The sequence below is a fragment of the Saimiri boliviensis genome, chromosome 7 (assembly GCF_048565385.1).
Source record: "Saimiri boliviensis isolate mSaiBol1 chromosome 7, mSaiBol1.pri, whole genome shotgun sequence".
NCBI classification, from domain to species: domain Eukaryota; kingdom Metazoa; phylum Chordata; class Mammalia; order Primates; family Cebidae; genus Saimiri; species Saimiri boliviensis.
In genome coordinates, this window is record NC_133455.1 from 67,415,886 (window position 1) to 67,432,320 (window position 16,435).

Here is a 16,435-nt window from a genome sequence, read left to right on the forward strand (position 1 = left end):
ACTTATTAGCTCTAGTAGGCTTTTAAAAAATATATTTCCTAGAATTTTCTATATAGAATGTATTGACTTCTGAAAATGAAAACAGCTGTATTTCTTCCTTTCCAAACTGTATATTTTTTGTCTTAGTTTACTGGCCAGGACAACTTGTACAGTACTAGGAGTGGTATAAGCAGACTTCCTTCTCTTGTATCTGGTTTTAGAAAGAAAGCATTCAACATTTACCATTAAGTATGCTGTTAGCTGTAGGTTTTTTTTGTTTTTGTTTTTGTTTTTTAAGATTCCATTTGCCAGACTAAGGAAGTTCCCTTCAATTTCTAGTTGCCGAGAGTTGTCTTTTCTAAGCCAAGAAGGGATGTTAAATTTTTTCAAATGCTTTCTCCGCCTCTATCAAGATAATTATATTGTTTCACCTATTTAGTCTGTTGATATCATGAATTACATTAATAGAGTTTTGAAAGTTGAAACAGCCTTGCATTCCCAGGCTAAACTCTCATTGATTATGACGTATTTTCCTTTCACTTGTTACTGTGCTTGCTTTGTTAATACCTTGCTGAGGATTTTTTTCATTTCTGTTCATGAAGCTTTCTTTTCTCATAATGTCACTTGGTTTTGGTAGCAGAGTAATGCTGGTCTCAAAAGGGATTGAGAAGTTTTCCTTCCTCTTATGTTTTCTGGAAGAGTCTGGGCTGAATTCTTCCTTAAATGTTTGATAGAATTCATCAGTGAAAATACTTAGGTCTGAATTCTTCTTTGTGGGAAAGTTTAAAACTGTACATTCAGTGCTTACTTAGTAGATATAGAGCTACTCAGGCAGGACTGGCTACATAATTTACAAGGTCTATCAGGGTGAACGTTCCCTGTTGTCACTTGAAAAGAATGTATATTTTTCTGTTTGGTGTGGTGTGCTCTATAACGTCAATTAAATGAGGTTAATAGTGACATAAATTACCAAAGACAGAGACATCAGCCATTAAACTTTCCTTCTGTTAATCTGTCTTTTGACAGTTTAATTCACAGACTCCAAGCACTAAAGCTAAATGGGTAAAAGAAAGCTTTTCATCCCTGACAGTGTGTTTTGACCATTTATGTTCTATGTAATTATTGTTTTATTTAAGGTCTGTGATTTTATTTGTTTTCTTTTTGGCCCTTCTGATGTTTGTTTCTCTGTTTCTTCCTTTTTATCTTCTTTGGATTATTTAGATATTAAGATTTTTTTCTTTTTCCTATGACTTAAAACACTTATTAATTAATTATTATTTATTATTATTGTTTTACAGAGACAGGGTCTCCTCATATTACCCAGGCTGGTTTTGAACTTCTATGCTTAAGTCATCCTCCTGCCTCAGCCTCCTGCAGTGTTGGACTACTGGCATGAGCCACCTTGACTGACCTCTATTGATTTTTGAGTATATCTCTTTGTGGCTGCTGTAGAGATACAACGTATGTAATCTACTCTTTCACAGTCTACTTAGAGGTAATATTTTATCACTTACATTGACCTTCTTCCCTTTATGTGATAGTCGTCATAGATAGTTCATCTACATAAATTAAAACCCCACCAACAGTTCCCGTTTTTATTTTCAATAGTCATGTTTTTTTTTTTTTTTTTTTTTTTTTTTTGAGGTGGAGTTTCGCTCTTGTTACCCAGGCTGGAGTGCAATGGCGCGATCTCCGCTCACCGCAACCTCCGCCTCCTGGGTTCAGGCAATTCTCCTGCCTCAGCCTCCTGAGTAGCTGGGATTACAGGCATGCGCCACCATGCCCAGCTACTTTTTTGTATTTTTAGTAGAGACGGGGTTTCACCATGTTGACCAGGATGGTCTCGATCTCTTGACCTCGTGATCCACCCGCCTCAGCCTCCCAAAGTACTGGGATTACAGGTGTGAGCCACTGCGCCCGGCCATCATGTGTATTTTAAAGAACATAAAAGAAACAAAAACACATTTTATATTTACTCAGATATTTGCGATTTCTGTTGTTCTTCCTTCATTCCAGAAATTACATTTCCCTCTGATATTGTTTCTTTTTAGAGCGCGTTGGCAGTTGGCAACTTCTCTTAGTTTTCTTTCATCTGAAATGTCTTTTGTTTCTTTGTGGGTTTTGTTTTCTTTTTGCCTTTGCTCCTGAAGGATACCTTTGCTGGCTGCAGAATTCCGTGTTTACAGTTCTTCCCCCACCCCAGCCCCTGGCGCTTTAAAGGTGATGTGCTGCTGTCTTCTGTCTTTCATGGTTTCTGATGAGAAATCTATGATAATTTGAACTGTAATTCTCTTATACGTAATGTGTTATTTTTCTCTAGCTTAAAAAAAAACCTTTTTTAAATCTTGTTTTCTCTTTGTTCTTCAGATTGGATAATTTCTACTGATCTGTCTTCGAGTTGTTGACTCTCCTTTGTCTACTCCATTTTGTTATGGGCCCATCGATGACTTTCTAATTTCAAATATTAAAATTGCTCCCAAGAGGTGTGTGTGACTTTGCATATAGAAGTTAAGGTGGGACGTCATGAGCCCCTGGAAACAGGAGGACCGGTGGCTGACAGCCCCACCATCAGGCAAGGCCTGAGGCTGTGAGCAGAGCAAATTGCAGGTTCTCAGGGTGCTGGCAGGGGTCTTGGCAATCCAGAACATGCAAACATGAGAGATGTGCTTCCTGCTCCCTTGGAAGAACTGACTTGGAGTGAGGCCGACCAGCAAACCATCCCTACTATGAGACATGTGCCCCAGTGGAGCTGTGCCCAGGGTGCTGTTCATGACTGTGCCCTGGCTGACTCCTTTCCCCACCTGATGCTATGTTTTGCACTCTGTAGTATTGTCATGGTCAGTTTCAACTCCAGGCAAATCCTCAGACTTCTGCTCTCTCCAGTGTCTTGGTTTTTGCACATGCTGTTGCCTCTGCTTAGGACACTTCTTCCTTCTTAGTATGGCTAATTCACCATCCTTCGCATCTCTGCTGGGACATGACATCCTTCAGGAAGCATTTAATGATGCCCCAAGTCTGGGCTAGGCGTCTTGTCTGTGTAGCACAGCATGACATCTACTCTTAATACATGCTTGTGCCCTTGTCCTTCTATCAGACAGGACTGTAAGCTCTTCGAGGGCCAGGATTGAATTTTGTCCCTTATCATTTTCCCAGCATCATGCCTGGTATGTGGTAGGCACTTACCAAATGTTTGCTGGATGAATAGATAAAAGATGAGAGGCAGGAAGTGGGCTGTCTGGAGGGGATGGCTGGGGATGGGAGTCTACGGGCAGATCACACAGGGTTTGTATGCCGTGTTAAGGAGCTTGGGCTATTTCTGGAAGGCAGTGGGGAGCTACTGAGGGATATGAGCTGGGGGGACCCACAGTCAGTTTGTTATGGGAGAAAGGCCTTTCTAACAGCATCGTGATGAATGAGTTGGATGGAGACAAGAGTAGAGACAGAAAGACCAGGAAGGAACTTTAAGGATCCTGGAGGAACAGAGGTTGGGTGAAACCTGGGGAACAATAGCTGGAAGGGCTTACTTTGGTCAGGGGAGGGTGCCTCTGAGCACAAGGCTACCCCTGGTGGTGGGGGTAGTAGGCAGTGGGCTGGCTGGCTCTTGTTTTTGGAGCCTTTGCTACCTCTCCTATGCCCCGCAGAACTGTGAGCCCCTGCAGGGAAGGGCCTGGGCCCTCTTTCCTCAGTGCCTCCCCTGTGACCAGGACACCAGTCTCTGTCCCTCCTCAGCTGGGCAGGCTGTGATCCGGTGGAGTCTAGGAGGCAGCTACCCCAGCCCCAGTGTGATCCGGAAGGAGAGGCCAGAGTCCCTGTGAAGTGAGCTTGGCAAGTTTATTGAAAACCCAGAAACACAAAGAGCAGTGCACACAGGCACCCCACCCAACCTGGCCCCCAGGCCTCCTTGGGGCTTGCAGACACAACCCTGCAGCGGACGGGGCTGGGCCTCACACCACGAGCAGGGGCAGGAGGACGGGGAGCGTTGCAGAGCCCACCTCTCTGCCTGCACCCCACCTCGTGGACTCACATGCCGGAGTTATACCAACCACCCAGGAAGAGAAACAGCGGGACAGAAGGCACTGGGAGAAGAGCCACCTCAGGGCTTAGGGAGCCCGGGGCCACCAAGGACTGGGATCCTCTGAATCAATCAGAGAGAGAAGGAAAGAACCTTCTCCTGCCAGGGAAAGGAAGAGAGAGGAAAGAAGTGAAGGATGTGGACTTAAAGATGTCTGCAGTGCAGACAGTCAGCTCCGTTCTCCAAATTAACCAGCAGTCACAGGTGGTGAGGGCACCGGACTGATGGTTGTGACTGCAGTGAATGAGCCATTTCTCCATGCTGTTGCTGACAGAGAGAGGCGTGATCCAAAGGAAAGAAATTGGGAGTCAGGGAGAACTCAGCTTGGCTGGAACTGCCGATGGAGCATCTACACGGTGAAAAATCCTCGGAGAGGACATGGGGCCGGGTAGAACAGCAGGGGCAGAGCTGAGGGGTGGCTTCCCAGCAGGAAGGGGAGCTGGAGACCCTCAGGCCCAGAGCCCACACACCCTGGGGGCAGAAGCAGGAGCCGTGGAGCTGGTTCTTCTCTGGGCAGCGGATCTGGGGCTGGGCTCTCAGTACTTGGTCCGGCGGGAGGTGGTGGTGGACACCAAGCGGACGCTGGAGCTGCGGCCGCCACTGCAGCTGCTGAAGCCCCGCTCTGCAGGTAGGGGGCAGGGGACACTGAGGGCACCGGGCTCACCGACAAGCACGGAGCCACTCCTGGTGCCAGTGCTCAGCAGGTCCCCAGTGGCAGGGGAGACCTGAGCGCCCCCCAGGCTCGGGCCGCAGGAAGTCAGGACTCCGCTGGTGGCGCGGACGCTGCTGCTGGTTGAGAAGGTGACTCCGCCACGGCAGAGGGTAGAGCCGGCAACCAAAGGCTCAGGGCCACACACCAGGCCACCCCGGGAGCTGCTGACGGCTGCGGAGGAAGAAAGCTTCAGGGAGGCTGCCGACACCGGGGCCCAGTCCTCCACCTCCGTGCTACCCCTGCTTTGCACCTCCCTGTAATCCCAGCACTTGGGAGGCCGAAGTGGGTGGATCACTTGAGGTCAGGAGAATGGAGATCAACCTGGCCAACGCGGTGAAACTCCGTCTCTGCTAAAATTACAAAAATTAGCTGAGCATGGTGGCGTGTGCCTGTAATCCCAGCTACTCAGGAGGCTGAGGCAGGAGAATCACTTGAACCAAGGAGTTGGAGGTTGCAGTGAGCCAAGATCATGTCACGGCACTCCAGCCTGGCGACAGAGCAAGACTCTGTCTCAAACAAACAAACAAAAAAATCAAACATCCAGATTGAAATGAGAAATTCAGCCCATTCCCAGATGCCTGCATGCATCCATAGGTTGACTGTCATTTACATATGGCCAAAGTCCAGTAGAGCTGTGAGCTGGATTACCAAGATAGCTAGAGCAGTAGCTTCCATAAAGCCATGGCAGGCCTGTCCTCTTCCAATTGTATTATGTCCCTTGGTGGTCCCCACACTTCCCCTAGCCCAGCACATGGAAAATCCCTCTAACACTGGTCCCTGTCACCTCTCTCCTGACTGACTGGTGGCTCTGCTCTGTAGCCCTCTGCTCTCCCCTGGACATGCCTCCATGACCCAGGATTCGCATCCAACTAAACCTGCTAGCTCAGCCCTATCCACGGAGCGACACACTCTTTTCTGCCCTTTTGTCTTACCCAGAATCCTTCCTGCCACCCACAATGTTCACTCAAGCTTGACCTCCTGCAGAAAGCCATTGCCTATGGCTTCCCCTGTCCATCTACCACCTCCATTGGAGTGGGGAGGGACACTCTTCTCCAAGTACATGTAGTTCTGACTGTCTGACCCACCCGGTTTAGCACTCGGTTCCACCACATGCCAGTGTTCATTTGTGCTTTTGGAGTCAGGTATCTGGGTTTGAATTCTGGTTTGCTTTGTGAGTTCTGGTAAGTTATGTATTTTCTCTGGGTGGGTGAAACAGGGATGCCAATATCTGCTCTTTGCTCTGGGATCCTTCCAGGGTTAGGTTGATGGTGGCTAGGACTCATCTTTTCAAGATTTCTAGAGAGCAGGGGCTGGGTCTGTCTTGTGAGTGCCCCCAGCATCCCGTGTCCGGCACACTGCCCTGCAGGCTTTGGGTACAACCCATGCTTCGGCTGCAGCAGCAGGGCCTCGCTGCATTTCCTGCCATCAGGCGATGACAGCCTCCCCTGGCAGAGGCCTTCCCACTCCTTCTAAGTCCCCTAGTTGGTGCCCTTGAAGGACAAGTCCGCTCAAAGCAAAAGGACTGTCTTCCACTGTGGAGGCCTTGCAAACCTTTCTGAATGTTTTGCTCCGGGGAAGGCAGGCTCTGGGGAGATCGCAGACCTCAGCTGAGGAGGTGCTCCCAGTCCAAGACCAGATGGTCCCAGCTCCCCTGACTGTCGTGACCAGACCGGCCATCTCAGAAGGCTCCTGACCCCAGTGCAGACTGAGTTTAAAGGAAGTTTGAAGAGGAGACAAATGTGTGAAAAGAAAAAACAAAAACAAATTTCTTACATATGTTTACTGGTCCAACACCGTCACAGAGCCTGGAAAGGGAAAGAAAGCAGTCATTTCACACGCACTGTTGTTTCCTGAAAACCTATTTGCCATGAAAGGCTTCCTTGCCTGAGTAGACCTGTGGACCAGTGGTTCTCACCCCTGATTAGACACACATCTGGGGAGCGTTGAAAAGCTACACGTTCTAGACCCTATCCCAAAACCATTAAATTAAAATATTTAAAGAAATGTATCGGTAGTAATTTTAGCAAACAAACCAGCCAAGCAGAACTCCCAATGATTCTGGCGCAGCTTGTCTAGACTTGCATTTGAGAGTCACAGATCTAGAGCATTCCTCCAATTCCTTGACAAGGGCAGTGCAACTAACGTTTGCAGAGAAGGTATCGTCACCTCTAGAGATGCATATTTCCTCAGTTCTTCACTGTCCCCTCCTCTCGCGTGGTCTTTCTAGATGCCCAAGTCTCTGCCTCCACTCTCCTGCCGAACTGAGAACTCACCGGCTCTCCTCGCCCTCCAGCAGGTGCCTGTAGGTGGCGATCTCGATGTCCAGGGCCAGCTTGACGTTCATCAGCTCCTGGTACTCACGCAGCTGCCGTGCCATGTCCTGCTTGGCCTGCTGCAGGGCACACTCCAGATCTGCCAGCTTGCATTTGGCGTCGTTGAGGGTCGCCTCACCCTGCTGCTCGGCCTCGGCCACTGCAGTCTCCAGTTTGGCACGCTGCAGGGAAGGCAGTTTGCAGGGGTCTTTGGCAGTGCCAGGCATCCCCAGGTTGGGTCAGAAATAGTGTCCCTCTTATTAGGAACATAGCCTGGGGCCAAGGCAGAAATGGACCCCATGGTGGCTGCTTTCCCAGGCATCAGAGATCCTGTAGTTTGATGTCACTGTGGGGTGGGGCATTGCTTTTCTTGCTTCTATCTCCACTGACTTTGCCACTTCTGATTTCAGCTGCCCCCGAGCTATGGCATCTAGAGGGTAAACTTATTCTTTCTGCAGCACCTTTCAGGCTGGGTCTGCCCTAGCCCTTTCCTTCTATGTGGGAAGCTTTCCTTCCCTTCCACAGTTTCTTCCCCCAAAGCCTTCCTGAACTGATGCCTCCATTCCTCTGTTTCTGGATCTTGATGGTCTTCCTCACCTCATTAGACTTGGGGGTTCCCGAAGCCTGAAGTCCTGCTTCTCCCTAATCTGAGGGGTTCCCTCCTTTCCTTTGCCCACCTGAGCCTTGGCGTGCTCAATCTCTGCCTTCAGCCGCTGGATCAGTCGGGTCAGTTCATTGATCTCGTTCCGTGTGTGGCGCAGGTTGTCACAGTGTTGGCCAGCTGTCACCTGCATCTCTTCATACTGGGGCGAGAAGATGGTATTTTGAGGGTTCAAAGGTCAGGTCAAGATCACAGCCCCCACTGAGTTGGGGGGCTGAGACCTCCCTGGGCCTGCTCTGTTGTATATGAGTCTTACCCCACAGAGCTGCCTACATCCTTTCCCCAGGCTCTGCTGCCCACCTTGGTCTGGTACCAGGCCTCAGCATCAGCCCGGCTACGCCTGGCCACCTCCTCATACTGGGCCTTGACCTCAGCGATGATCCCATCAAGGTTCAGGTCACGGCTGTTGTCCATCTTCACAATGACGGATGTCTCTGAGATATGCGACTGCAGCAACCGGATTTCCTGTGTTGGAGGATTGGGGAGACAGATGTGCTCAGAGTCTCATTTAGCAGCTGGGACTCTGCCATAGGGTGCCCAGGAAGTGGAGTTCAGGACAGAGAGCCTCACTCATTGGTTCATAAAAGAGCAAGACCATCCGAACTGAAGATAAAGAAAAAGACATGTCTGAGAACTATCTCAGGCTGACTTTAGAACTCCGTGATGTACTTAGAGACGTCCCTTTAACACACGACTTTGCTCAGCGCGCATTGAAACCACGGGGACCTAAGAATACGATGGAAGAAAGGGGGAGCCGCTCTAGGGCTTAAACTCTTCTTAGATTATCCACAGAGTGGCTGTGCTGGTCACAGACCATTGAGATCTGACAATATTTTAGCACAGGTGGTCTAGGAATTCCTGTATCCAACATCCTTAACCAAGGGCCTTGGGACTGGCCTGCAAAGAGAGTTCCAGAGGAAGTTTTCCTCACCTTTTTCGCTTAGAGCTAGCAATTCAGCTCTGGCTGGGTCTATACCACACCGGACAGATTGCTTATGAGGCAAAAGACAGCTCGTTTGGCTAATTAGGTCGAACACATTTTTTTTCTTACCTGTCCTGGAAAATCAATTTTTTACTCTGCTGGTCAGTACACAGGAAGTGACGTTTTTAAGATCCTAGTCTTTAGATTGGCCAGTAAGGATTTGGATCATAGATGCAGAGTTTGACCTGCATCAGGCTGCTGAAAAGCCTGCTCACCTTCCTGTCCCCATTTGAAGATACATTGGCATACAGGGCGTACAGATTTGAGTGGGAGGAAAGATACATGATAGCAAATGTTTGAAAATATGCTAGTCCAGACTAAGTCCTCAGGGAGCCCAGGCCAAGCACGGATCCCCTTGAATGCCCTAGAGAAGATGAGCCCTCACCTCCATGTAAAGGGTTTTTAGAAAGTCAATTTCCTGAGTTAGGGTATTCACATTGGCCTCGAGATCAGACTTTTGCATGAAAGCTGCATCCACATCCTGTAGAAAAGAGAGAAGGATACATGCTCATCGCCTGGGCACTGCTTCACCTTCCCACCTGGGTCTGGAGATGGATGCAAAGATGCAGCCACTTCCCACAGATGGTTAAAGTCACTGGATAGAAGCAAAGCTCAGTGACGTTTGCTCTTCTCCCTGTTACAATGTCAGCATCTCCCCAGGGGCTGCTGGACATTTTCTGATGTTCAGTTAGAGACAGGGAAAATCTAGATAATCCAAGATACTTAGGTCATTCAAGATACCATTTTAGCACAGGGTGGTCTAGGAATTCCTATATCCAAAGACCTTAATAGAAGAACCAAGGGGCTTGGGACTGGCCTACAAAGAGGGTTCCAGAGGAGGCTTCCACTTTCTTAACATGGGTCTGGGATCTGAAAACCTGGTCTATTGCTATGCTTCTCTGATAGAAATGACTTAGGATTGTTGTACTTGACTATAGAGCAAGCAGGACTGAGCTGAAGAAGATGCTGAACATAGGCACCTCTCCTTTCATGTGACCCCATCCTAAAGAATCTGAGGCTGAACCTGAACTTTGTAGAAAATTTATTGTGATCTCTGGGGTTCCACTGTCTTGGTGTGAGTAGTCCCAGACTCCACAAGGATGCCTGGGCAGTTTCCTCGGGAGTCTTGGGAACATTTGCCAGTCCAGAGGAGAAGCTGGCCTGGCCTGTGGTTCCCCCTTACCTTCTTCAGAGCCACAAACTCATTCTCAGCATTGGCCCGACATACCACCTCCTCTTCATACCTGGGGTGATAAAAGTTAAGAGGGAAGTTCTTACTCTGAACTGAGAGCCAGTTACTCCCAATTCCCCAGTGAACCTCTCGAGACTTCTCAGTCCATGCAGGAGCATGGGATCCTGTTGCTACCTGCGTAATACAACATCATCCCCTCTGGCGCACCTTCACGACCTTTCGTAAGCCAGTGCCTCTCAGTTTCTACAAATCTCTTCCACTTTCTTAACGTGGGTTTGGGATCTGAAACCCTGGTCTATTGCTATGTTCCTCTGATAGAAATGACTTAGGATCATTGCGCTTGACTATGAGCAAGCAGGACCCCACTGAAAAAGATGCTGGATCTGGACACCTTTTTCCTCAGGAGGGCCTCCTCCTCTCTGTTCACATATCACTACCCGCCACCCTGTCCCCAGGCTTGAGGTGGCGACCAGCATTCAACCCTGATCCTTCCGGCTGCTCTCATCTGAGCTTGGAGGTGGATTCCGGGGCCTGGGGCCAGCCCAGGCCTGTCGTTGGTCTGTGCGGCTCAGATGTCACTCACTTTTTCTTGAAGCCCTCAAGGACATCCTGCAGGTGGTTCCTCTCAGCCTGGAGCCGGGCCCGGTCACTGACCAGCGCCTCCAACTGCCTCCGCAGGTTGGTGATGTAGCTCTCGAAGAGTGGCTCCAGATTGCTCCTGACACATTTCTGCTCTTGGAGGAAGCTCCACTTGGTCTCTAGGAGCTTATTCTGCTGCTCTAGGAAACGCACCTAAGCACACAGGGCACAGAAATGGCATTTGTAGTGCTTGAGAGGGTTCACACCTCAACCAAGTTCTTGAGATGGCCGGCTATGACTCGACCACGTGTCCGCAGCGTTCTCTCCTCTGCTGAGTTTCATTCCTCCTCTAACTCAGCAGAATCTGGAAGGGCGGGTTGTGACTCCCTCCTTGTGCTCAGCTAGTCCTAGATACCAATACGGGGTTTTGAACCACAGCACTTCAATACTATTTGCTTATCTACCCTCTAAGAAAGATGTACACCTGTTCATCAGAAAGGTGGAAGGGTTGATTCTGTTTAAGCTAGGGTTTGGCTGTATCTGAAAACGGATGCCAGCCATCCCTGGCAGAGAATGAGGAGCAGAGTAAACTGCATTTGGGGTGGGAAATGGTACTAAGAGGTGGGAATTCTGATTGTAAGTCCTACCCAACATCTCAGATATTCCATTGGCTGAGCTGTGTAGAGCTGGAAGAGAACTTACAGATTCTTTACTCCAGCCCCTCATTTTAGAGAGGAAGAAACCAAAACTTACAGAAGTCTTCTTCCATTCTCAGACACAGCCATTCTATCTCCACATAGACATGGTGTGTGGGATGTCAGTTCTTTGGGTGATCCACATCGCTGTTCCCACTCACCTGCCTGGAGACCAGTGACTACCAGCGGCCACTCCCTATGGTTTCCCTGAATCTAGGCAACTTGGCCGAATTTTGATACCCCATCTGGGGGGTATGAATTCCTTTTTCTTTTTAATTACTCAACTCCATTCTCTACTTTTCTAAGCTTGGACAGATGAGGTCACTCAGCCTCAGAAACTATGAAAGCTTAATAAGGAACAAAAGGATCTCGAAGAATAAAACCTCTTAAACATGTATCAGCCAACACCTGGCTGAAGTCCCAATGTTTCCAGCCTGTATCAGAGACATTTCTAAGTGACCAGATGGAACACGTGTCCAGATGCCCTCGAGTTTGGCTGGAGGTTCCTCTGTCTTCCAGAAGATGTCATCACTGTCTGAGTCTATCCTACCACGCAGCATGGCCTCTGGCTTGTCCTTGCTCTGCAGCAGAGCAACCCAGAAGGCATACCACAATGCCTTAGATAGACACTTGAAAGATCTGGGGTCAGGGTCACTTCCCAGAACTTAGCCAGTTCTTTTTAAGGGAAAGAGCATTCTAGTGCATTTTGGCTGTAATATTCCTAGACCCCGAGATTCAGCTATCACAGGTACCTTGTCAATGAAGGAGGCAAACTTGTTGTTGAGGGTCTTGATTTGCTCCTTCTCATCTTTCTTCACCCTCTGGGCATTGGGGTCAATCTCCAGGTTGAGGGGGGTCAGCAGGCTCTGGTTCACAGTCACTGCTGTGATGGATGGGGCTGCTGGGACTCCAACTCTGTAGCCAAAGCCAGGGCCGCCAAAGCCATAGCCAATGCCACTGCCAGCTCCAAACCCCAGGCCAACGCAGCTGCCAGCCCCAGGCCCCAGACCAATACCTCTCCCATCACCAAAACCCATCCCACAGCCAGCACCGAAGCCGACTCCACAGCGGACGGGCCGAGGGCCTGCAGATGCCATCTGGGGTGAGTATGATCCAAAGGTGATGACGCTCCGGCTACCAAAGCTGCCAAGGCCCCGGAAGCCAGGCCCACTCCTGCAGGAGACGGAGCTGGCCCGGAAGCGGTTCAGGTTCTGCGGTGTCATCGCTGAGCAAGAGCTGAAGTTGCCCACCCGGTGACCAGAGCTGACTCGGTAGGAGCGGCAAGACATGGCAGCTTCCTGGTTGGGAGTGAAAGAACGAGCGTAGAACGGACGAGCTGGAGCTGGGAGTCCCTCTGAGGCTAGTGGATCCTGTGCACCCCTTTTATGTGTGTGGTGATCTGAGGCTTGGCCCCATAAAAACGAGAAAAGCCATTTGCAGGCATTTATGAGCTTGGGTAGTTAGCAGAAACTCTTCATGCCTATAACCTCCTTGACGGTGAGTTAACTCAGACACACCTAGTCTCATCAGGATGAGGGCCGTAACAGCAAACCAATAAATATTAAAAACACATAAACACATAAACATTATAGTCCTATTTTTTCCCCATAAGTCTACCACAATTGCCATTATGGGGACATTAATTTGGTTTGGTCATAAATGCAATAGGTTTTTTCACTGTAAGTGTGGCTAACCACCAGAAAGTTAGGATGGTGAGACTCCAGCAGGAGGCTCACGAGGGATGCATCCGTGAAGACTTCACCCTCTACAGGGGTCAGGGTGTGTGCAAAAGAGAGACGTGGTCTGCACATCTCCAAGTGGGAAGTGACACAGAGAAAATACAGCTTGTTGCGTCTCTGTAGATAGATTAAATAACCAAAAAAAACCTTCTGCCATGTTTTATCCAATATGGCTGTTTATGCAAGAGTCGAATCTACAGTAAAGCTCATTTGGGCTAGTGTAGACACTTCTGTGACTTGAGACACTCAGAATATTCATTCATTCAACAGTTTTCGAGTGCCTACTATGTATCCAGCAGTGTGCTTGGTGCTTAGGGTACAGAGATTAAAAAGACAGTCTCTATCTTCATGGTAGTAGGGAACAATTTATCTTAATTTTTTTTTTAAGTGACAGAGTCTGTGTTGCCCAGGCTGGTCTTGAACTCCTGGGCTCAAGTGATTCTCCTGCTTCCACCTCCCGAGTAGCAGGCGGACATCACCATGCCCAGTAGAAGATTTATCTGGAGGACTTCCAGCAGTCAGCACTTTGTGGCATGATTTGAGCCCAAAGTGTTGGAAAGTTTATGTGTGGAAAGTGAACTACATGATTTTTAGCCCCCAAATATACCGTAGGGCAGATTTATAGGCCTCTTCATTAAGGTTCCTTGAATTATTGATGAATCTTTGGTTAGGATAGAGAGACACAATATGCATCTGGATAAAAAATGAAAAGTTCATTCCAGCAAAAGATAACATCCAGCAGCTGAGTATTATCATTGTTATCAATATTGCAGCTCTCTTAGGACCCTGAGCCAGGCTGGTGTTTGCCTTTTCTGTTCTAGTGTGTCCTGTGCCCAGGGAAATGCACGTTTGGCTGGATGCTTGAAATTCTACTTGGAAGGGGATGTGTGCTTTTGACCAGAAGCATCCAGCTCATTTGTGCGGTATTTTCTTTTTCCAGCTATCATTTGTATGTCTAAGGGGGAAACGAAGCAGAAAAAAATAACAAGTGTGTACTTCTCATCAAGACCACTGCCTCCATGTTAAATTCAATGGTCTGTCCTCAGCCCTCACTTCACTTGACTTATCAGCAGTATTCACATAGCTGACCATGCCCTTTCTCTTGAAACACATTCTTCTTTCGATTTTGAGACACTTTATTCTCTCTATTTCTTGCTACTCTTTTCAGTCTTCTTAGCCAGTTCCTCCTTATACCCCCAGCCTCTAGATGCTGCAGAGTCCCTGGGCTCAATCCTTGTGTGTCTATTCTCTTCTTTAGACTCATTGCCTTGGTGATATATACAGGCTCGCGACTTTAAATACCATCTATTCATTCATGCGTGCCAAGGCATCTCTCTACACCAGACCCCCCTACCCCTAAGTGCTACACATATATTTTAACCAACATCTCTATTTGGATACCATTTAGGCATCTCAAACTTAATACAGTCATCCCTTGGTATCCCCAGGGAATTGCTTCCAGGACCCCCTGTGGATACCAAAATCCATGGATGCTCGTTGAGCCTCTGATATAGAATTGCGTAGTATTTGCATGTAACCCACACACATCCTCCTGTATACTTGAAATCATCTCTGGATGATATATCTAATGCAATGTAAATGCTATGTAAAGAGTTGTTATGCTCTATTGACAAGAAAAAAGCCTGTACTTTTTCAGCACAGATGCAATTTTTTTTGGAATAGTTTCAATCTGCAGTTGATTGAATCCACAGATACGGAACCCACAGACACAGAGGACTGACTTTTATGACCAAAACTGTTCTCCTAATTGTTCCTACTATGTATGTTCCGCTTGCCAACCTCACTATCTCCGCACTAGGTCAGGCCAGAAATCCTGGAGTCGTCCTTTTGTTCTCTGTGTTTTTTTTTTTTTTTTCTTTTCCCACATTCAGTTTATCGGCAAATTCTCCCTTCAAAATACATCCAGACTCCTACCCCGTCTCACCGCCCCGCCGCTCCCATGCTGGCCCAGGCCCATCTCTTCCTACAGGATCTTCTGAACTACACGCCCAGCTCGTCTCCCAGCTTCTTCCCTTGCCCCTTCAGACGTTTCTTAGCACCATGAGCGATCCTTTAAAAACACGCCAGATCATGCCATTTCCATCCTCGAACTCCTCCCATGGCTTCCCACCCACTCAGAGTCAATGCTCTGTAAGACACTATGAAGCGTGCCTCCCGCTTCCCTGACCTCATCCCTTCTACCTGTCCTGCTGCCCACTCTGCTCCAGCCACTTGGGCATCCTGGCTGTCCATTAAACAGGCAGAAGGACTCCTGCCTCAGACGCTTACCCCTTGCTGTTTTCTCTGCTGGGAACCTTCTTCCTCAAATAGCTGCACATTCTTCCAGCGCTTTGTTCATATGTCATCTTCTCAGCTTCTATAGGAAGCTTCCTGTCCTCCCTGCCCGCCTGACCGGCTTCCTTCTCTCTTCAGCACTTAAAGCCATTGGAGGTCCTCTCCTGCGTGGATTTGGCTGTTGCTGTTGATTTGCCCTGGCTGGAGCGAAGCTTTAGGAGGCAGACACCGCTGTGCATTTTGCTCTCCTTGGGGGTCCTCAGGGATCAGTAGAGTGGGGCACATGGCGGGCATTCTGTATAGTTTTGTTGAGTGAATGGAAAAGGCTGCAAAGATTAAAAGCAGCAGGAGAAAGGAACAGGGAGTATAAAAAAGAGGAATTTGGGCATTTAGTTTTGCAGATATTTCAGGAAAAAGAGACTCCAGGGTCCCAAATGGACAGGAATGCCCCTGGAGGGGACGGTGGTGCAGAAACTCAATAGCTCGCAGGAGAACCAATCGAGTTTGCCCTCCAGCTCCAGCCTCTTGGGGCTTGAGCCAGGCTGCTTGAAAGAGCAACCCAGTCCTCTGAGGCCAGGCAAGGGGTTCCAGGAGATTGGAGCAGGGGCACCAGAGGCTGTCTGGTGGAGGTGAAAGGGGAAGGGAGTGGGAGGCATGGCCTGCCTAGAGAACCCTGGTGAGGACCGAAAAGACTGATTTTAGAGTCAGATGGACCTGGGTAAACTCAGTTTTGTCACTGACCAGCAGTATGATTTTGGATAGTGCTACACCAAGGGCAGGGTGGTGGCCAGGTTCTGCCACAGGTGCAGGCACTAGGGGAAACTTATCTGCAGAGAACTTTCAAACCAAATACAACCAGCTCATTAACAATTTTCAACATGCATTGGCCATTCTAAACAATGCCGGTCGTCCCTTCCACCCCTGTGGTAGACCAATGACCTTGGGGAAATTGTTCAACCTCCAAGCCTCCGTTTCCTCATGTGTAATGTGGAATATTCCCTGCTTCATAGTATGAGGATTAAATGGGACGTGCCTGGGATGTGCACTGTGCAGTGCCTGGCAGCTGCTGCTCTGCTCCATTCCTCTCCCTTGCTCTTTCCTCCGTCCCTTTCCTTCTCTCTTTTGCACGATCCTCCCTTCACTTCTACACAGTCGTTCCTGTTCCCATCCACACCCACCTCCTTCCCACTCCAGTGACAGATGCACTCATACCCCAT

General features: G+C 48.7%; 1 protein-coding gene across 1 annotated transcript; it reads right to left on the bottom strand.

The window, feature by feature from the left end:
* Positions 1-3,791: 3,791 nt before the first annotated feature.
* KRT84 (keratin 84) lies at positions 3,792-12,540 on the bottom strand. The gene is made up of 9 exons (XM_003939189.4): positions 11,937-12,540; positions 10,494-10,702; positions 9,902-9,962; positions 9,104-9,199; positions 8,037-8,201; positions 7,753-7,878; positions 7,037-7,257; positions 6,537-6,568; positions 3,792-4,934 (listed from the first exon to the last, which is right to left on the bottom strand). Exons 1-9 carry the CDS (start codon positions 12,471-12,473, stop codon positions 4,588-4,590), a joined length of 1,794 nt encoding a protein of 597 aa, XP_003939238.2. The 5' UTR covers positions 12,474-12,540; the 3' UTR covers positions 3,792-4,587.
* Between the last annotated feature and the right edge of the window lie 3,895 nt (positions 12,541-16,435).

Coding starts and splice junctions, on each gene's coding strand:
- KRT84 (XM_003939189.4), bottom strand. CDS start 12,473: ATGTCTTGCCGCTCCTACCGAGTCAGCTCTGGTCACCGGGTGGGCAAC. Junction 9,963..10,493: donor CTTGAGGGCTTCAAGAAAAA/GTGAGTGACATC, acceptor TTATCACCCCAG/GTATGAAGAGGAGGTGGTAT. Junction 4,935..6,536: donor TGTTGGACCAGTAAACATAT/GTAAGAAATTTG, acceptor CTTCCTCCGCAG/CCGTCAGCAGCTCCCGGGGT.